This window comes from Podarcis cretensis, assembly GCF_951804945.1.
Source record: "Podarcis cretensis genome assembly, chromosome: 6".
In the NCBI taxonomy this organism is placed as follows: Eukaryota; Metazoa; Chordata; class Lepidosauria; order Squamata; family Lacertidae; genus Podarcis; species Podarcis cretensis.
This window is the reverse complement of record NC_137175.1, coordinates 15,411,608-15,432,887: the sequence shown is the minus strand read 5'-3', so window position 1 is coordinate 15,432,887 and position 21,280 is coordinate 15,411,608. Positions and strand designations below refer to the sequence as shown.

Below are 21,280 nucleotides of genomic sequence, written 5' to 3'. Positions count from 1 at the left end.
AGAAGTAACCCATTCCGGTACTTCTGGGTTTTGGCGCATCCGTAACCCGAAAACGCACAACCTGAAGGGTCTGTAACCCGAGGTATGACTGTATTGAAGGGAAGACGCCAGACCTCAGATTTAAAACAGAGGCTGAACCAATTCTCCTGTTTGGGAGATCAGTGATAGCAATGCCATTAAGAACAGGAGGCCATTAAAGAACAATTTACCAGGCAGGGGCTGCTGCCTGTTAGTCAACAGAAGGAAAGGCAGTTGGGAGAGTGAGGTCACACAGGGGAAATGTGCCCTCTCTGAAAAACAGAGGGGAGAGGGGACAGATGGGGAGGAGTGGCTTGCAGCAAGCATCCTTGGGAAGGAGGAAGGTGGGGCCAGGGACCCCCAGGTGGAACCACCTTGACAGGTTGGGACACGGAGACAGCATGTAGGATGCCTTGGACTCAAACGTTGCACCGCTGTGGCAAACAAGCCCCTCTTGAGATCACGCCCTGAACTCTCTCCAAAGCAGACCCAGGTGCAATAATAATAATAATAATAATAATAATAATAATAATAATAATAATATTTATTTATACCCCGCAATCCCCGGCCAGAGCCGGGCTCAGGGCAGCTAACACCAATAAAATAAAATCACAGTAAAAACATAATAGGGGGGAAAAAGAGGGAGGGAAAAAAACAATTTAAAATAATAATAAATTTATTATTACAGTGTTACCTTGGGTTACATACGCTTCAGGTTACAGAGTCTGCTAACCCAGAAATTGTTACAAACTTTGCTTCAGGATGAGAACAGATATAGTGCTCCAGCGGCACGGCAGCAGCAGCAGCAGGAGGCCCCATTAGCTAAAGTGGTGCTTCAGGTTAAGAACAGTTTCAGGTTAAGAACGGACCTCCGGAACAAATTAAGTACTTAACCCGAGGTACCACTGTACATTGGGACGCAGGTGGCGCTGTGGGTTAAAGCCTCAGCGCCTAGGACTTGCCGATCGAAAGGTCGGCGGTTCAAATCCCTGCGGCGGGGTGCGCTCCCGCTGCTCGGTCCCAGCGCCTGCCAACCTAGCAGTTCGAAAGCACCTCTGGGTGCAAGTAGATAAATAGGGACCGCTTACCAGCGGGAAGGTAAACGGCGTTTCCGTGTGCGGCTCTGGCTCGCCAGAGCAGCGATGTCACGCTGGCCACGTGACCCGGAAGTGTCTCCGGACAGCGCTGGCCCCTGGCCTCTTAAGTGAGATGGGCGCACAACCCCAGAGTCTGTCAAGACTGGCCCGTACGGGCAGGGGTACCTTTACCTTTACCTTTTACCACTGTACATGTTAAAATGCAATTTAAAATGCAGCCTCATTTTAATTCAGCTGATAAATCAAGACCATAAGGGGAGGGAAACATAAAGGTCAGACCAAGTCCAAACTAAAGGCCAGGCGGAACAACTCTGTCTTGCAGGCCCTGCGGAAAGATGTCAAGTCCCGCAGGGCCCTAGTCTCTTGTGACAGAGCGTTCCACCACGTCGGGGCCAGTGCTGAAAAGGCCCTGGCCCTAGTTGAAACCAATCTAACCTCCTTGAGGCTCAGGACCACCAAAGTGTTGTTATCTGTGGACCTTAAGGTCCTCTGCAGGGCATACCAGGAGAGGAAGTCCCGTAGGTACATGGGTCCTAGGGCCCATGTGTGCAATAAACCCTATTTCTTAAAAGACACCAGTCTCCGCTGTGCTTTGATTTCCCAATGGAACCAAAATCCTGGGGACGCCCTGGAATCCTGCTCCCGCTTGGCAGAGATTGGGGGAGGCACGCCACTTGCGGAACAAGGCTGGGTCAGACCAGTTTAGTCTACACTTGCCATCAATGGCTCTCTGGGATTTCAGACAGACTTCTCTACTAGTGATACCTGCAGCTGCCCAAGAATGAACCTGGGACTTCCACATGCAAAGCAGTTGATCTACCGATGAGAAGACTGGACTAAATCTGTTGCATGTGGGGGGAAAAGTAAGAAGTTCTCCTGGAAGTTCACCAGCTTGTCGGTGCAATCCCCCCCCCCCCATATACAATTTGTGTATGCAATTGTGCCTAGCACACACATTCCTGCAAAGCAATTCATTTGTTTATATCCTGCTCTTCAGTAAGTATTTTCAAGCCCAGAGCTGGAAACAAACAAAAAATAAGAGAAATTTTGATGGGAGAATTTCATAAGCATCTTGGACTCAACTGATTTGTACAGTGGTGCCCCGCAAGATGAATGCCTCGCAAGACGAAAAACCCGCTAGACGAAAGGGTTTTCCGTTTTGGAGGTGCTTCGCAAGACGAATTAGAGGTTAAAAGAAACAAAAAAGGCTTTTATGGGTATGTTCGTAGCAAAAGGAAGAACAAAGAAACAGTGGGGTCACTCAGAGGAGAAGATGGTGAAATGCAAACAGGGGACGCAGAAAGGGCTGAACTTCTCAATGCCTTCTTTGCCTCAGTCTTCTCCGATAAAGAAAACAATGCCTGACCTGAAGAATTTGGAGCAAATGATTCAGCAGAGGAAACACAGCCCAGAATAACTAAGGAGATAGTACAAGAATACTTGGCTAGTTTAGATGTATTCAAGTCTCCAGGGCCAGATGAACTGCATCCAAGAGTATTAAAAGAACTGGCAGATGTGATCTCAGAACCACTGGCAGTCATCTTTGAGAATTCCTGGCGAACAGGCGAAGTCCCGGCAGACTGGAGGAGGGCAAATGTTGTCCCTATTTTCAAAAAGGGGAAAAGAGAGGACCCAAATAATTACCGCCCAGTCAGTCTGACATCAATACCAGGGAAGATTCTGGAGCAGATCATTAAGCAAACAGTCTGTGAGCACCTAGAAAGGAATTCTGTGATCACCAATAGTCAGCATGGATTTCTGAAAAATAAGTCATGTCAGACTAACCTGATCTCATTTTTTGACAGAATTACAAGCCTGGTAGATGAAGGGAACGCAGTGGATGTAGCCTACCTTGATTTCAGCAAGGCATTTGACAAGGTGCCCCATGATATTCTTGTAAAGAAGCTGGTAAAATGCGGACTTGACTATGCTACCACTCAGTGGATTGTAACTGGCTGACTGACCGAACCCAAAGGGTGCTCATCAATGGTTCCTCTTCATCCTGGAGAAGAGTGACTAGTGAGGTGCCACAGGGTTCTGTAATGGGCCCGGTCTTATTCAACATCTTTATCAACGACTTGGATGATGGACTCAAGGGCATCCTGATCAAATTTGCAGATGACACCAAACTGGGAGGGGTGGCTAACACCCCAGAGGACAGGATCACACTTCAAAACGACCTTGACAGATTAGAGAACTGGGCCAAAACAAACAAGATGAATTTTAATAGGGAGAAATGTAAAGTATTGCACTTGGGCAAAAAAAATGAGAGGCACAAATACAAGATGGGTGATACCTGGCTTGAGAGCAGTACATGTGAAAAGGATCTAGGAGTCTTGGTTGACCACAAACTTGACATGAGCCAACAGTGTGACGCGGCAGCTAAAAAGCCAATGCAATTCTGGGCTGCATCAATAGGAGTATAGCATCTAGATCAAGGGAAGTAATAGTGCCACTGTATTCTGCTCTGGTCAGACCTCACCTGGAGTACTGTGTCCAGTTCTGGGCACCGCAGTTCAAGAAGGACACTGACAAACTGGAACGTGTCCAGAGGAGGGCAACCAAAATGGTCAAAGGCCTGCAAACGATGCCTTATGAGGAACGGCTAAGGGAGCTGGGCATGTTTAGCCTGGAGAAGAGGAGGTTAAGGGGTGATATGATAGCCATGTTTAAATATATAAAAGGATGTCACATAGAGGAGGGAAAAAGGTTGTTTTCTGCTGCTCCAGAGAAGCGGACACGGAGCAATGGTTCCAAACTACAAGAAAGAAGATTCCATCTAAACATTAGGAAGAACTTCCTGACAGTAAGAGCTGTTCAACAGTGGAATTTGCTGCCAAGGAGTGTGGTGGAGTCTCCTTCTTTGGAGGTCTTTAAGCAGAGGCTTGACAACCATATGTCAGGAGTGCTCTAATGGTGTTTCCTGCTTGGCAGGGGGTTGGACTCGATGGCCCTTGTGGTCTCTTCCAACTCTACGATTCTATGATTCTATGAATTTCCCTATGGGCTTGCTTCGCAAGACGAAAATGTCTTGCGAGTTTTTCCGACTTCCCCCCCCTTCCCCCCCTTTTTCTACCGCTAAGCCACTTATCCGCTTATCCACTAAGCCGCTAATAGCGCTAATCCGCTAATGGGCTTGCTTCGCAAGACGAAAAAACCGCTAGACGAAGAGACTCGCGGAACGGATTCTTTTCGTCTTGCGAGGCACCACTGTACATGCATAGGTATAATGCTTGCTGGCCTCAAAAAGCCTTCTTGCTGCTCTCATTTGAGAAATCAGGGTTTGCCTGCTGCAAAGATTTCAAGCTAGGTATTCATTTGGAACCAATGAGCCAGATTAACACTATATTTGGGGCAGCAGTTTCTTAAGTTAAAATGATGCCAAGCCTAATACTCCATTGATTTTAAAGAACACTTAAAAAAAGAGAGAGGTAATGGGACTTACTTAAATCACCCTTTCTGGCCACAGACGTGTTACAGTGCGGACACTGGTATTTTGGCACATTTTCCTCGTGTTTGTGCAATATGTGGAACTTCAGAGTTCCAGCCTGAGTGAACCTGGCCTTGCAAATCTGACACTCAAAGGGTTTTTCACCTGGGAGGAAAAAGATGAAAGATGTGAATTAGCAAGCAAAATGACATAGCTGGAAAACTGCGGTGATGTTTTACACACGCACTTCTTCTTTTTTGTTTTACTCCTGATTTTACTGCTGTTGTAAATGTCAGGTGTGTATTTCTCCTCTATAACATCTTTAACATGTCTTAATTCCATTGAGATTTCAAGGTTTCTGGTTTGTCTGCTTGATTCATCCCACGTTAATAGCACGGAACGGGAACATGTGCCACATAATACACGCAACACGTCAAAGAATCACAGAGTTGGAAGGGGCCACGAGGGTCATCTAGTCCAACCCCCTGAAATGCAGGAGACTTTAGCCCAACATTGGGCTCAAACTCATGACTCTGTGATTAAGAGCCTCGTGCTCTACCAACCGAGCTATCCAACATAATAAGTGGTATATAAGTTTCGTCAATTAACTAAGTAAGTAAAACTTCGCTGAATGCCACCCACTGATTTTAATTTACCCAACTAGAGTTTAAAATTCAGGATGCAAGCTTCTAGGTCACACAGAACCCTTCCTCAACTTAATGTTGAAGAGGAAACAACTGTTTCTGTGCAGATTGTGGATGTCACCCAGCTAACTCATACCTGCAGTTGGAGAGTGTGATTTGGAGCCAACACTTAACTAGGATATAAATAGGACACGTTAGTAGGGTCTGAAGTTAAGCCTTGGTGTTCCACTGGCTACGCCAATACCTCCCTCTTGTTTTTCATTGGCCCTGAGTTGACTTCTATCCTGTTGGCACTGAGCACCTGAGTTTGCTATCAGCAGGAACGAAGACAGTTCTGTATATTTCCCCTCCAACTGTTCCCCAGGGAGTTTCTTGCCCTTTCCTCCTTCTACGGCCCGGCACTGTCTAAGGCTCTAAGCTCATAGAGGGAGGCACCGCTCCCCTCCTTCAGTGAAATATTTCCATGACAACTGTCGCATTCCTAATTCTTACCGGAGTGAGTGACCATATGCCTCTTCAGCTTGTAAGTGTCCCTGCTAGCATAGGTGCAAAGGGTGCAGTTGTACGGGCGCTCTCCTGTATGCGAGCGAATGTGACGCTTCAGCTTGCTGGCCTGTGGTTACCAATGGGAAGAAATTAAAAAGCATGATAGCGCCAGGCACCCTGCCAAAATAACTCATCATTAAAAAAAAAAAAAATGAAGTTCGCTACTACAAGTGTTATAAATGTCAGTGACTGCCATCATGACAAATGGTTGGAAATTCCAAACTTTTTTAAAAAAATAAAATAAAATACTAGGTTTAGTTTTCCCCTGAGCTGAGAGTAAACTGGTGGAACTCACCACTTCATACTACAGAATGATAACCCGTTTGGTTTTGTATCTGTTTTTAAGACTGCATGTTATTGCCAAATGAAACAGATTAAGTTACAGTGGTACCTCGGGTTAAGAACTTAATTCATTCTGGAGTTCCATTCTTAACCTGAAACTGTTCTTAACCTGAAGCATCACTTTAGCTAATGGGGCCTCTTGCTGCCGTTGCGCCGCCAGAGCACGATTTCTGTTCTCATCCTGAAGCAAAGTTCTTAACCTGATACAAATAGGTAGCCGTGTTGGTCTGCCATAGTCAAAACAAAAAAAATTCCTTCCAGTAGCACCTTAAAGACCAACTAAGTTAGTTCTTGGTATGAGCTTTCGTGTGCATGCACACTTCTTCAGATACATATATCTGAAGAAGTGTGCATGCACACGAAAGCTCATACCAAGAACTAACTTAGTTGGTCTTTAAGGTGCTACTGGAAGGAATTTTTTTTGTTCTTAACCTGAGGTACTATTTCTGGGTTAGCGGAGTCTGTAACCTGAAGCATCTGTAACCCGAGGTACCACTGTATTTCTCTGGGTAGTTTTGGGGAATCTGTGGCCTTTCAAATATTACTGGACCTCCCATCGTCCCTGATGGCTGCCTATGCTGGCTGGGGCCAAAGGGAAGGGAAATCCATGATGTTTTTCAGTACAGTTGTACCTCGGAAGTTGAACAGAATCCATTCTGGAACGTTCGACTTCCAAAGAACGGCTTCTGATTGGCTGCAGGAAGCTCCTGCGGCCAATCGGAAGCCGTGGAAGCCCTGTCGGATGTTCGGCTTCCAAAAGAACATTCAAAAACACTCACTTCCGGTTTTCAATCGTTCGGGAGCTGGAACGTTCGACTCCAAAGGCATTTGGGAGCCGAGGTACGACTGTACAGGCTCCAACGACCTGGCTCCCTATGAATCAGCACCCTCTGTTCCTATTGCCGTCTTATTTTGCATTGACTTGTTGGCTGTTCCCACCGGCCCGCTGCACATAAGCCACCCGCTAAGCTTTAGCCACGTAAATGCTGCAAACGAATAGCGAACGTCGCAGTCGAAGGAATAAAAGTGAGCACGCCCATTGCAAGTGGCAGGTGCGTCTCTCGGAAAGCGTCCTTCCCTCTGAAAAGCAAAACAGAAGCCTGTCCTCTTTACCAAGTACGGCACTCGAAGCGGTTCTCCTGCAAGCGACGCACTTACCTCCACACTACAATAGTTGCAAAACGAGCACTTGAAGGGCTTCTCGAGGGTGTGTTTGTACCGCCTGTGCCGCGAAAGCTCCCCGCTGGTCACGAAGGCCATGTCGCATTCACTGCACTTGTATGGCTTGGTCCCTGTCGGGAGAAACCAGACGTGAGGAGGGGGCTGTCGGCGGCTCTCTTGCTCTCATGTTCTGCTCGCTGGTTTCCCATAATGAGCATCCGTTTGACCCCCACGAGAGCAAGATGCTGGGCTCCCCTGGACTGCTGCAATGCACTCTATGTGGGGCTAACCTTTTTTTATTTGAATTTGCATTTTATTTATTTGTTAACATTCTTATATTATATCGGTAAACATTGTCATATTACATTACAGGACTTGCTATAATATAATTTCCAACATGTATACATAAATTATATACAGTGGTACCTCAGGTTAAGTACTTAATTCATTCCAGAGGTCCATTCTTAACCTGAAACTGTTCTTAACCTGAAGCACCACTTTAGCTAATGGGGCCTCCTGCTGCTGCCGCGCCACCAGAGCCCGATTTCTGTTCTTATCCTGAAGCAAAGTTCTTAACCTGAAGCACTATTTCTGGGTTAGCGGAGTCTGTAACCTGAAGCGTATGTAACCTGAAGCATATGTAACCCGAGGTACCACTGTACAAATTTTATATACCTAGAAAGAAAATGAAACACAAAAAAAGAACGAAGAGAAAAAACAAAAACAATTCCCCCCCCCCCAAATCATATACATACTCACACACTAGACTTCCTGTCTTTCCCGCTGTATATTCCTTTTTTACAAATGAATGTATTCTTCTTATTATATATTTATTTACATATTATCTAATACATTCCTGTATCAATATGTGCTCTTAGTCTTATTTCTCAACTCAGTCTCATTCCAACGTCAATCAAATGCTAGCATAGGTAATGAACCTTTACTGTATTTTTGAACATGTTTTTTATCTATCCCACTTTCCCATAAATTTTTGTTTTGAATTGCCTCTCAGGGTATTTCTTAACTGCGCCCTTTCAGCAAATTCTTGTAGCTTGTAATGCCAGTCCGTTATTGCCGGGGCTTCTTGTTCCTTCCACCCCTTTTCCCCACGTGGGGCTAACCTTTGAAGGCGGCTCAGAAACTGCAACTAATCCCGAATGCGGCAGCTAGACTGGTGACCGGGAGCGGCTGCCCAGGACCATATCACACCAGTCCTGAAAGATCTATGTTGGCTCCCAGTTTGGCTCTCAATTTGTCGGAAGCCACGCGTGCCAGTCCGTACCTGTGTGCGTGTTCATGTGGTTGCGCAAGAGGGAGACGGTTCGGAAAGCCTTAAGGCACAGGTGGCAGAGGTGGGGCTTTTCCTCAGAGTGCTTTTTCACGTGGCGATGAAGGCCTGACGCTCTGAAACAGGCGAACGCGCACAAACTGCAACGGTGCAGCACATCCCCTAGGAGAACGCAGCTGGTTTCAGGTCAAATAAGCCACAGACAAGATCCTCTGCACCACTGGTGCAGAAGTTAAAACCATCTTCCCCTCCATCCCACAAAGGCAGTTGCCTCTTTCTGGGGCGGCCTTTCCGTGAGTCAGCCTGCAAATATTTCCTGGTGGCCTGGATGAGCTGAGCAAATTTGTCCTCTTCGCCAGTGATTCATGCCCACACAAACAATCTTTCACTAGCTCCGAGTTTACCAAGGACGTTTCCTCCAAACAGGATAAAAGTAGTGAACTTTCCCCTTCCTCCACCGTTAACTTCTTTTTGCCTTAACAACAAGCGCTATGGAAACAACAAACCGCTTGGTGGGCTGAGGGCACATATTATGAACTGCGAAAGCGGGTTGGGAACAAGACGCAGGCACTTTTAATACGGCCCTCAGTGCGAATCTTGCGTTCCCCTTAACGTGAGAGCAGCCCTGCTAGATCAGCCTAAAGGTCTATTCAGTTCCAGCCTCCTCTATGGACAACCAGATGTCTCTGAGAAGCCCACCGTCAGGGAACTGTTACTCACCAGGGACTGGCATTAAAACAGGAGCTCCCTCTGGTTCTGCAGCTAATATGAACCCCCCCCCCCCCGGAGTCCCACTGGCCTGTTGTCTTGACTAACACCAGCCACTCTGGGCAGCTTCCGACATAAATAAAAACATAACAAAACATCAAACATTAAAAAAAGCTTCCCTATACAGTGGTGCTCACTGGAAGGACAGATCCTGAAGCTGAGGCTCCAGTACTTTGGCCACCTCATGAGAAGAGAAGACTCCCTGGAAAAGACCCTGATGTTGGGAAAGATGGAGGGCACAAGGAGAAGGGGATGACAGAGGACGAGATGGTTGGACAGTGTTCTCGAAGCTACCAGCATGAGTTTGACCAAACTGCGGGAGGTAGTGGAAGACAGGAGGGCCTGGCGTGCTCTGGTCCATGGGGTCACGAAGAGTCGGACACGACTAAACGACTAAAGAACAACATACAGTAGTACCTCGGGTTAAGAACTTAATTCGTTCTGGAGGTCTTAATCTGAGGTACCACTTTAGCTAATGTTCTTAACCTGAGGAAACTGTTCTTAACCTGAGGTACCACTTTAGCTAATGGGGCCTCCCACTGCCGCCGCGTGATTTCTGTTCTCATCCTGAAGCAAAGTTCTTAACCTGAGGTACTATTTCTGGGTTAGCGGAGTCTGTAACCTGAAGCGCCTGTAACTCGAGGTACCACTGTACTGGGCTGCCTTCAGAAGTCAGCTAAAATTGTATAGTTACTTATCCCCTTGGCTCGGGGTTTGCATAACTCCACGCCCTCCAACATTTCTCCTATGAAAATAGGGACATCCTAAGGGAAAGCGGGACATTCTGGGATCAAATCAGGAACCGGGACGGCTTCTGTAAATCTGAGACTGTCCTTGGAAAACAGGGACACTTGGAGGGGCCAAAGTACCATGCATGAATGAATAACTATGCATAAGAAAGAACAGCAAACTAACGACATCCCCTAAAACAGCGGTTCTCAACCTGTGGGTCCCCAGATGTTGTTGGACTACAACTCCCATCATCCCTGAGCTCTGGCCTTGCTAGCTAGGGATGATGGGAGTTGTAGTCCAACATCTGGGGACCCACAGGTTGAGAACCGCTGCCCTAAAAGGTGCCCAAGTAGCTGTCCAACTGGATCTGAACAAGGGTTCACCTACCCCAATTTCCTAACAACAGTTGTCCAAACAGCAGGCACCATCAAAGAACCAGAAGCCCTTACAACAATCTGTATTTACACAGGAAGGGCAATATACACTGTTGTGCAGGCGACTCTTTACCTTCTTCCTTCTGGACTCTGTTCCTGTGGGCTTTCGTGGCAGCATCGGTACTTGTCATGACAGGACGCTGTTTTGACGCGGGTGCCTCGTTCAGGTCCTTGTTTTCAGAGCTGTGGCACAGAGAGGCACCTCCTTTCATTCTGCCGCTCAGAGGTTTTGCCTCCTCCATCGCAAGGGAACGGCCAATTCCATCTTCCTCCACTACAAAGAACTGCTGGTCCTTGCCACCAGCTGCAATTGCATATTTACTTCTATCCTTCTGCTTTTAAGACAAAAAAGGAGAAAGAGCATTAACTCAAAATGTGACGAATCGTAGGCACACAGCACACAGCTCCAGACGGGTGATTCGCTTCTCGGCCTTTTGGCCAAGATCAAGCGTAGTGTGCAGACTGATGATTCCATCCCAGGCATAAATTTGCGGAGAACGTTGGAACTCTTCTTAAGTCATGACTCCTAACACTGAGCACTGCCTGGCAGGGCTTAATGCACCAGTGGAGCTTATGTTACGCTTGCAGCAGCTGCTGGGCATGCCAACCAGGGTAGCGGGCAGCGGGCAGGCAGATTGCTGTACCAGCACATGACAGCAGTGGGGCCAACTTGAGATCCAATGGGTTTTAGGGTGGATGCAAAGCACAGTAGCAAGACTAAGGGTACCTAAAGGTTGCCAATCAACATAGTTGCACCGTTTTTAAAAGGAAATAATTGTAGGAAATATTACAGTATAGAGGAACTGTATTTAAATAACCACCCTCCCACATAATAATAATAATAATAATAATAATAATAATAATATATTTATACCCTGCCCATCTGGCTGGGTTTCCTCAGCCACTCTGGGCGGATCCCAAAAGAATAATAATAATAATAATAAGCGATAAAACATCAAACATTAAAAACTTCCCTAAACAGGGCTGCCTTCAGATGTCTTCTAAAAGTCAGATACAGTGGTGCCTCGCAAGACGAAATTAATCCGTTCCGCGAGTCTCTTCGTCTAGCGGTTTTTTTGTCTTGCGAAGCAAGCCCATTGACGGCTTAGCGGCTTAGCGCTATTAGCGGCTTTTAGCGGCTTAGCGGATAAGCAGATAAGCGGCTTAGAAAAAGGGGGGGGGGAGGGGGAAAAAACCCGCAGGAACTCGCAAGACATTTTCGTCTTACGAAGCAAGCCCATAGGAAATTCGTTTTGCGAAGCACCTCCAAAACGGAAAACCCTTTCGTCTAGCGGGTTTTCCGTCTTGCGAGGCATTCGTCTTGCGGGGCACCACTGTAGTTGTTTATTTCCTTGACATCTGATGGGAGGGCGTTCCACAGGGCGGGTGCCATTACCAAGAAGGCCCTCTGCCTGGTTCCCTGTCACCTCACCTCTCACACTACTGTTAGTTTCAATTTCCTTGATTTAAATCAACCCGCCCTGGACAGAAAGCCAGTGCAATCCCTTTTGCTTCCACAAGGTCTGAAGCATATTTATATCCAGGTTCTCCCACAGCTGCCTTACCGACTGCACATGAACCCGAAGGGCGTCCGGGGTCTTCTCCGCTGACCTTTCACCTCCGTGATTGAACGCCTGCACTTCTTTCAGGCTGTGGGTGTGCACCCCTTCCGTTTCATGGATTGCATAGAAAACCTCCGGCAAACTTATCACCAGGCTTTCCTCTTCTGCAGCTTCGCTCTGTGGGACCACCTCCAAAGGATGCAGGACGCTTGCCTCTCGTTGCGTCAAGGTGTGCTGATGGGCAGGAGGAGCCCCCTCGAAATCATCCTCACCTTCCTTCAAATGTACCGTCTTCAGAAAAACGAGGCTTTTCCCTCCCTCTCCTGAAGAAGGGGGCAGCTGCGTATCTGAACCCTCTTCCAGCTGTCCTTCTTCTCTGTCAATCTTCCTCACCCTTTCGGGACCTTTGATTTTAGTGAACAGCTGACCGGGTTCTGCATCCTCCATTGCTGGGTTCAGGAGACGGATGCTACCAGGGAACAAAGTTTCTCCAGGTTAGAAAAGCGCCACGGAAGGTCACGAAGCCAAAGCAGTCCGTCCTTCGCAGCGACCGACCCCAGAGGTAAGAGGGGTGTTTGGAGGGAATGCTTAACAGAACTGGCTGGCAGGCCGCTTGCAAGTCGGGGAAGGGGCTCTCCAGCCCTCTATTTTTCACCCTCCCCCAAAACAGAACTTTGCTTAAAAAACAGGGGGTGCTGAGTTGGGGTCCCCCTCCCCCATGTTTAGGCCATTTCCCTATGTTTTCTGCTTCTGTTACTTTCAAAAATAAAACCTAAAAACTTGAATGTCGATCTCATTCCAAAATGAATGAAAGGGGTTAAGTTTGCTGCATGTACTGTATTAAAAGAAAACATCATGAAAATGATGTATAGATGGTACTTAACCCCACTAAAATTGGCAAAGATCTGCCATATGAATGATAATATATGTTGGAAATGTAGAGAAAAAGATGGTACCTTTTTTCATATGTGGTGGACGTGCCCCAAGGGGAAAGTCTTCTGGGAAAAGATTTAAAATGAATTGAAAAAAATGTTGAAAAACACATTTATTAAGAAACCAGAGGCCTTTCTACTTGGAATAATAGGAATGGAATTGCCCAAAAAAGATGTTAGACTATTTTTGTATGCCACCACAGCGGCAAGACTGCTGTTAGCTAAAAATTGGAAATCCCAAGAAATTCCAATGGTGGAAGAATGGCAGATGAAGATGTTGGACTTTTTGGAGCTAGCCGACCTGACTGGAAGAATCCGCGACCAGAAAGAAGAGGAATATCAAGAAGACTGGAAGAAATCTAAGGACTATTTAACTAAATATTGTAATATAAATAATTAGAAGTCACTTGAAAGTACCAAACAGGCTGAGGATTAAAATAAGATTCAATTGTAAGTAATTTGGATTTAGAATATTAAGAAAAAAGAAGATAGGTAATTGTTGGAAATAATTTTAGTTGAAGAATGATATTGGAGAGCTGTTATATGCAGATACAATGAAATTCAGAAGGGAGGGATTTGAGGAAGTCAATTAACAATGTAAGAGATAATTTGGGTTTTTCAAGTAATATGTGTTTAATATATTTTTTTCTTTTTTAGTATTGTATGGTGTCTTCTCTTAGAATCATAGAATAGAATCATAGAATCATAGAGTTGGAAGAGACCACAAGGGCCATCGAGTCCAACCCCCTGCCAAGCAGGAAACACCATCAGAGCACTCCTGACATATGGTTGTCAAGCCTCTGCTTAAAGACCTCCAAAGAAGGAGACTCCACCACACTCCTTGGCAGCAAATTCCACTGTCAAACAGCTCTTACTGTCAGGAAGTTCTTCCTAATGTTTAGGTGAAATCTTCTTTCTTGTAGTTTGGAACCATTGCTCCGTGTCCGCTTCTCTGGAGCAGCAGAAAACAACCTTTCTCCCTCCTCTATGTGACATCCTTTTATATATTTGAACATGGCTATCATATCACCCCTTAATCTCCTCTTCTCCAGGCTAAACATGCCCAGCTCCCTTAGCCGTTCCTCATAAGGCATCATTTGCAGGCCTTTGACCATTTTGGTTGCCCTCCTCTGGACACGTTCCAGTTTGTCAGTGTCCTTCTTGAACTGTGGTGCCCAGAACTGGACACAGTACTCCAGGTGAGGTCTGACCAGAGCAGAATACAGTGGCACTATTACTTCCCTTGATCTAGATGCTATACTCCTATTGATGCAGCCCAGAATTGCATTGGCTTTTTAAGCTGCCGCGTCACACTGTTGGCTCATGTCAAGTTTGCGGTCAACCAAGACTCCTAGATCCTTTTCTCTTGTGTGTTTTCTTTTCTTTTTTCTATGTGATATTTGTTATAATTGTGAAAAACTTAATAAAAATTATTGGGGGGGGGAGAGAGAAATGACGGTACAGATGCAGGATATAAATTGTGGCTGATGGGTCCACACCGCTTCCTAAACCAGCCATGGGAACACACAGGGTGCAGAGTAAACAGGAGTGTGTACACAGCCTAAATTCCAGACTGGTGTTTGTTGTGGAATTGTTGCTTCTAATGCATGCAAAGGTTTTTTTGCTGGAGCTTTTGTTTTGTTTTGTTAGCATCCAGTGGGAAAACACAGGCATGGCACTATCCAATCGACTGTAAACAACATGCAGGTATTTGACAGCCCTCTTCCCCAAATAAACACAGATGCATCACTGTGGAAAGGATAAGGTTTGACCAAACATCCTGTACTGACATTGGACCCATAATCCATAGCATCATTTAGTACATGAACATACAGTCTGAAAGCAAGGCAGAAAAGCAGGTATTTTCAAAAGCCCCACACCCTAATTTCCTCTGCCTTCTGTCCTCTACCCATTTCCCTTCTGTTGGATCCACCCAAAATGCTTTTAATACCAAATTAGAGCTGAAAATTCCAACTAGTAATCCTAATCTAATGACAGGGATAATGCACCCTTTTATTCAGTTCCAAACTATCCCTAAATCATCTGTACTGTGCTTCGACCCTGAACCTCTTCTGCCAACTCACACAGCCCCTTTTTCCTCAGCTACAAGGTAATTTCTGATTCAGGCTCCACTTTCTCAGTTTGTTCAGTTGCCTGCAATAAATAAATAAAAAAAATCCCGCAAATGAACACACAGGAATTGTGTGTGTGTTGAAAGAGATGTGTTTCTTCCCTCCTTCTAGTTAAGTTTTTATATTAACCTTCAGTACGTTAAAAACGCTACCAAAAATCTACAGAGGCTTGTGTGCATTTTTGAAAGGTGGCTCTAATCTTGTAATCCAAACCTAAACATCTCACTTTAATAATTTCTCTCTTTGGCTGGAGGAGCCCCAGCCCAGACTATCCTTCTAATGACACTGCCCACCAAGAATTTATTACTGATAGCAACCTCTTCAATGCTCATCTTGCATATGCACCATCCCATATTTTGCTCTCTTTCCCCCCCTAAACTCAAATACAGCACTCCCCCACGGTAATTCCTCTACCTGACTTGCAGTTCCCGTATTATCTCAAACCCTAAACCTTTCTAATTCCAATCCCATCCTGAAATACTGCTTCCCAGCCCCCGGACACCTTTTAAGAATGTAAGACAAGCCTGAAAAACTGGCCAGTGGCCCACCTAGTCCAGAATCCAGAGCTCAGAGCAGCCAACAAGATGGTTTGTGGGAAGCCTGCAAAGCAACAGCACTCGGCCTTTCTTAGGAGTGCTGCTAACTTCCTTATTTATTTGTTTACTCAACTGGTTTAGGCCTCCCATCAACATGTTCTCTGGGCCTACTACAGAAATGATAAGAAAATCCACTGTACCCACTAGCAACAGTGTGGCTTATGTGGTTTTTGTTTTGATTGTGTATTTTTTGCTTTGATTGTGTATTTTTTTGTTGCGAATCGCCCTGCAAACTACTGACGAAGATTGGTATACAAATTTAATAAATAATAATGTGCGCTGACTGTACATGCATGCATGCTTTTTTGCTCTGTGCACATAGACTAGCACATTGCGACTGCAAATCACGATCTGCGCCTGACTTCACATCAATCCGTGCACACCTTGGATCAATGGATTACACCAGATCTTTAAAAATGTGAGGTTGCTCAAAACCCATTTGTATTGAAATCAGTAGAACATGCTCCAAAGACTTGAGACCGGGAAGATCCAGGCTGCAGACCTATGCACGCTTTACCCAACAGGAACAAGCCCAACTGAATTCCGTGGGCCTTACTCTTGAGTAAACACGCATTTGAGATTTTTCGGTCCGATTCACCGGCATCATGGTGAGTGCCCACAAGATTGAAACCTGAGTGCTTGATCCCCATACAGATTTAATCGGAAGTAAATTCCACCAAGTTCAAGCACACAATCCTTTCCCCCACGCTTACTTAGGATGAAAGCTTACTTCCAAGTAAGCATGCATAGGATCGGGGCCCCAGCCTGCATCTTTCTAGTCTGCTCCCGTCCCATTCTTTATCTGGGATGACGGGATCACTCCCATTCCCTCGAACCCCCCCCCCCAATATCGCCATTAGGAATCGCAAATTCCTTTCAGCTCTCCATTTGTCCCTTGTTCACCGCTGCCGCACTCTGCAATTACCACCCATACCCGGCATCTCACCCCTCATTCCCTCCCTGGATCTCACCCTCTTGGGCCTGCAGGGGGCCTCCCCTTCCGTCCTCACCCCCCAAGAAGCGCCAGACGCCCCCGCGTTCATCCAGCAGGGCGGGCCGTGTGCGCAATCCGCGGGGATCTGGCTGGTCTTTTCCGGCTGCCTGGCGCAAGCAAACGTTGCAACAACCAGCGAGCCCGGGGATGCGATGCCAAGGCGCGCGCCAAGCAAACTCTGCAAGGCATGATCAGACATCCGAGGGCAGTTTGCACAGGTCCAGCTGCACCTCTGCAGATCCAGGCACGCGGCTTGCCATTGATGCGAAAGCACTATCCTGTGCCTAGGATCGCGGTTGCCCGCCTGCAGCCTCACTTGCGCACGGAGGCGCCGTTTAAACTCAGTGGGGCTTGCGCAGGGTTGGAGAGCAAGGTTGCAGCCGCAGTTAACTAGGAGTAAAGTGGCATGCGGTGTAAACGGGTTTGCTTGGGGGGGGGGGAACAAAACCCTGTTCGCGCTTTAAATCCCGCATCAATGGGATTGCGCCTCCAAAGGACGCCTGGGTGGGTTCAGGGATGCGGGAACCCAGATGTTGTTAGGCTGCCACCATCCCAGAATGGGCAATGCTGGGAAGGAGAGTACAGCAGCTGGAAGCCGCAGCCTCCCCGTCAGCCGCTGCAAAAGGCTTTTGCAAGTGGATCAAGGGCCTACCACCAAAGCTATGCTCATTTTGCACGGGGTGCACAGAACCACGAGAGACAGCCTGAGAAAACGCTCAGCTTGCATGCTGGCTGAGAGGCAGGGAGCAACTGGAACAGCCTCCATCAGTCTGGCATTCTCCATATGTTTCGGACTGCCTGATAGGAGTAGCAGAAGCAAACCATTACTCCTTTTAAGGGCAGGCAGTCCAAATATTGCTCCCATCAGGCCCTGCCAGTGTGATCAGGGATGATGGGAGTTAATCCTGGCTAGAACAATGAGCCTTCTGCAGGACAACATTCTTGCAAGCTCCACTTGTTCTCTTTCTGTGGCATTCCCAAGCAAGGAGCTGCCTAGCCTCTTTCCTATTTGTGAAATTAGTCCCCATTAGTCCGTGTTTTGGAGGCAACAATAACTAACATGTCACAATTTTCTTGACCTTCGCCTCTGTTTTCTAAGTGCTTCCATTTGAAATCACTTCTGCCGGTTTGTGTTGAAATGGCCTGTTGGAAGATATTCCCAGAGAGGGAGAGAAAGAGTTTTATAAGAGAGAAAATTTAACTAGCCAATCCTCTGCAAGCCTTGTCACTCACTAGCTGCTGGTTTTTATAGTTGCATTGATCTGTATTCTAGGAGGTTGCCTAATGCAACTCAAAATGGTGAGTGGATCAATCCAGCACGTAAGTGGTCCTGTTCTCAGTGGTTGGTGGCCTCACCAGTCCTAGTTGCCGTATCTGTTTATGATACCCTGCTTGCAGATAAGAGGAGCAAGGAGCCTCAGGGCGCATGTGAAAAGAACAGAAGAAGAGCTCTGCAGGATCAGACCAAAGGACCATCTAGTACAGCATCCTTGAGGGATGCGGGTGGCGCTGTGGTCTAAACCAATGAGCCTCTTAGGCTTGCCAATCAGAAGGTTGGCGGTTTGAATCAGGGCTGTAGCTGGGTGTGTGTGAGGTGGACCCCCCCAGGGGCGCAGGCGGCCCCCCCACAAAATTAGCTAAAATATTCCATCATAAGAAAAGGTTTTTAATAGAGGGTGAATTGAATGCGGGGGGGGGGGGGCTGGAAGAGGTGGAAATAAGAGCTAATTTGTCTGTGGTTAGGGGGTACAATCTGGACGTTTCTGCTGGGGGCGCAAGATCACCTAGCTACAGCTCTGGTTCAAATCCCTGCAATGGGGTGAGCTCCTGTTGTTCGGTCCCTGCTCCTGCCAACCTAGCAGTTCGAAAGCATGCCAGTGCAAGTAGATAAATAGATACCACTGTGATGGGAATGTAAACAGTGTTTCCGTGTGCTCTGGTTTCTGTCACGGTCTTCCGTTGCACCAGAAGTGGTTTAGTCCTGCTGGCCACATGACCCGGAAAGCTGTCTGTGGACAAACGCCGGCTCCCTCAGCCTGAAAGCGAGATGAGTGCCGCAACCCCATAGTCACCTTTGACTGGACTTAACTGTCCAGAGGTCCTTTATCTTTCCTAACCCAGTATCCTGTTCTTGCAGTGGCAAACTAGATGCTTACGGGAAGCCCAGAAACAGGACCCAAGTTCAACATCCATAGAAAGCAAAAATACAGTAAAATATCACACGTTACAAACTTCCCTGAACAGGGCTGCCTTAAGATGTCTTCTGAATGTCAGGTAGTTGTTTATCGCTTTGACATCTGCTGGAAGGGCGTTCCACAGGGCGGGCGCCACTACCGAGAAGGCCCTCTGCCTGGTTCCCTGTAGCTTTGCTTCTCGCAATGAGGGAACCTCCAGAAGGCCCTGGGCGCTGGACCTCAGCGTCCGGGCAGAATGATGGGGGTGGAGACGCTCCTTCAGGTATACTGGACCGAGGCCGTTTAGGGCTTTAAAGGTCAGCACCAACACTTTGAATTGTGCTCGGAAACATACTGGGAGCCAATGTAGGTCTTTCAAGACCGGTGTTATATGGTCTCAGAGGCCGCCCCCAGTCACCAGTCTAGCTGCCGCATTCTGGATTAGTTGTAGTTTCCGAGTCACCTTCAAAGGTAGCCCCACGTAGAGTGCATTGCAGTAGTCCAAGCGGGAGATAACCAGAGCATGCACCACTCTGGCGAGACAGTACGCAGGCAGATAGGGTCTCAGCCTACGTACCAGATGGAGCTGGTAAACAGCTGCCCTGGACACAGATTTGACCTATGCCTCCATGGATAGCTGCGAGTCCAAAATGACTCCCAGGCTGCGCACCTGGTCCTTCAGGGGCACAGTTACCCCATTCAGGACCAGGGAATCCTCCACACCTGCCCGCCTCCTGTCCCCCAAAAACAGCACTTCTGTCTTGCCAGGATTCAACCTCAATCTGTTAGCCGCCATCCATCCTCCAACCGCCTCCAGACACTCACACAGGACCTTCACCGCCTTCACTGGTTCTGATTTAAAAGAGAGGTAGAGCTGGGTATCATCCGCATACTGATGAACACCCAGCCCAAACCTCCTGATGATCCCTCCCAGCGGCTGCATGTAAATGTTGAAAAGCATTGGGGGAGAGGACAGAACCCTGAGGCACCCCACAAGTGAGTGCCCAGGGGTCTGAACGCTCATCCCCCACCACCACTTTCTGAACACGGCCCAGGAGGAAGGAGCGGAACCACTGTATGACAGTGCCCCTAGCTCCCAGCCCCTCAAGACGGTCCAGAAGGATGTTATGGTCGATGGTATCAAACGCCGCTGAGAGATCCAGCAGAACTAGGAAACAGCTCTCACCTTTGTCCCTAGCCTGCCAAAGATCATCAACCAGTGCGACCAAGGCAGTTTCAGTCCCGTGATGAGGCCTGAATCCCGACTGGAAGGGATCCAAATGGTCCGCTTCTTCCAGGCTTCTTTCATAACTTCTCTGAGCTATTCAAGCCCCTTTACCGCGGCAAGGCAGTGATCCATGAAGGGAAGGCATTCTTAAGGAAATCAGCCCTGAGTTCTCACTGGAAGGAAAGATCCTGAAGCTGAGGCTCCAATACTTTGGCCACCTCATGAGAAGAGAAGACTCCCTGGAAAAGACCCTGATGTTGGGAAAGATGGAGGGCACAAGGAGAAGGGGACGACAGAGGACGAGATGGTTGGATAGTGTTCTTCAAGCTACCAGCATGACCAAACTGCGGGAGGCAGTGGAAGACAGAAGTGCCTGGTGTGCTCTGGTCCATGGGGTCACGAAGAGTCGGACACGACTAAACGACTAAACAACAACAGACCTGTTGTATGGACTAGAGCACTGCTCCCATTAGCACTCCCATTCCTTAGAAGTCAGTGAAGAACAGGCAAAAACTTTCCCCACACCTTGATTCAAATGTGACGGAGCCACTGGGAGCCAGGTTAAAGGTGTTGCATACAAGTGCGATTAGTAAGAAAATGAGGAAAGAGGAAGGGCCACATAGTTCAGCACTTGAGCATCTGCTTTGTAAGCCAAAGGTCCCAGCATCTCAATTCCCACCACCTCCAGGTATGGCTGGGAAGAGATCCCTTTTTTAATTCATGGAGAGCCAAAGTGGAAAAGTACTGAGCTAAATGGGACAAAGGCCTGGCTAGCTATAAGGCATCTTCCTTTGTTCCTGCGATAGTAAACAGGAAAATAAGGTTGCATTCCTGTACATTACTTACCTGAGTGTCAGTCCCAATGAACTCAGTAAGGGTCTGACTTTTGAATAGACTTGTGTAAAAAAAAAAAGGTAAAGGACCCCTGACAGTTAAGTCCAGTCGTGAACGACTCTGGGGTTGCGGAGCTCATCTCGCTTTACTGGCCGAGGGAGCCGGCGTTTGTCTGCAGACAATTTTTCCGGGTCATGTGGCCAGCATGACTAAGTCGCTTCTGGCGAAACCAGAGCAGTGCACGGAAACACCGTTTACCTTCCCGCCAGAGCGATACCTATTTATCTACTTGCACTTTGACATGCTTTCGAACTGCTAGATTGGCAGGAGCAGGGACCGAGCAACGGGAGCTCACCCTCTCACGGGGA

General features: G+C 47.4%; 1 protein-coding gene across 1 annotated transcript in view; it reads right to left on the bottom strand.

Annotated features, from left to right (window-relative positions):
- CTCFL (CCCTC-binding factor like) overlaps positions 1 to 17,575 on the bottom strand; it is a 28,175-nt gene extending 10,600 nt beyond the window's left edge. The window contains exons 1-7 of the mRNA XM_079980182.1: positions 17,381 to 17,575; positions 12,026 to 12,491; positions 10,534 to 10,795; positions 8,521 to 8,688; positions 7,236 to 7,369; positions 5,682 to 5,802; positions 4,561 to 4,710 (exon numbers count right to left, since the gene is read on the bottom strand). Of these exons, the coding sequence (XP_079836308.1) occupies positions 4,561 to 4,710; positions 5,682 to 5,802; positions 7,236 to 7,369; positions 8,521 to 8,688; positions 10,534 to 10,795; positions 12,026 to 12,491; positions 17,381 to 17,541 (1,462 nt within the window). The 5' untranslated portion in view covers positions 17,542 to 17,575. The remainder of the gene's footprint in view (positions 1 to 4,560; positions 4,711 to 5,681; positions 5,803 to 7,235; positions 7,370 to 8,520; positions 8,689 to 10,533; positions 10,796 to 12,025; positions 12,492 to 17,380) is intronic.
- Positions 17,576 to 21,280: the final 3,705 nt, after the last annotated feature.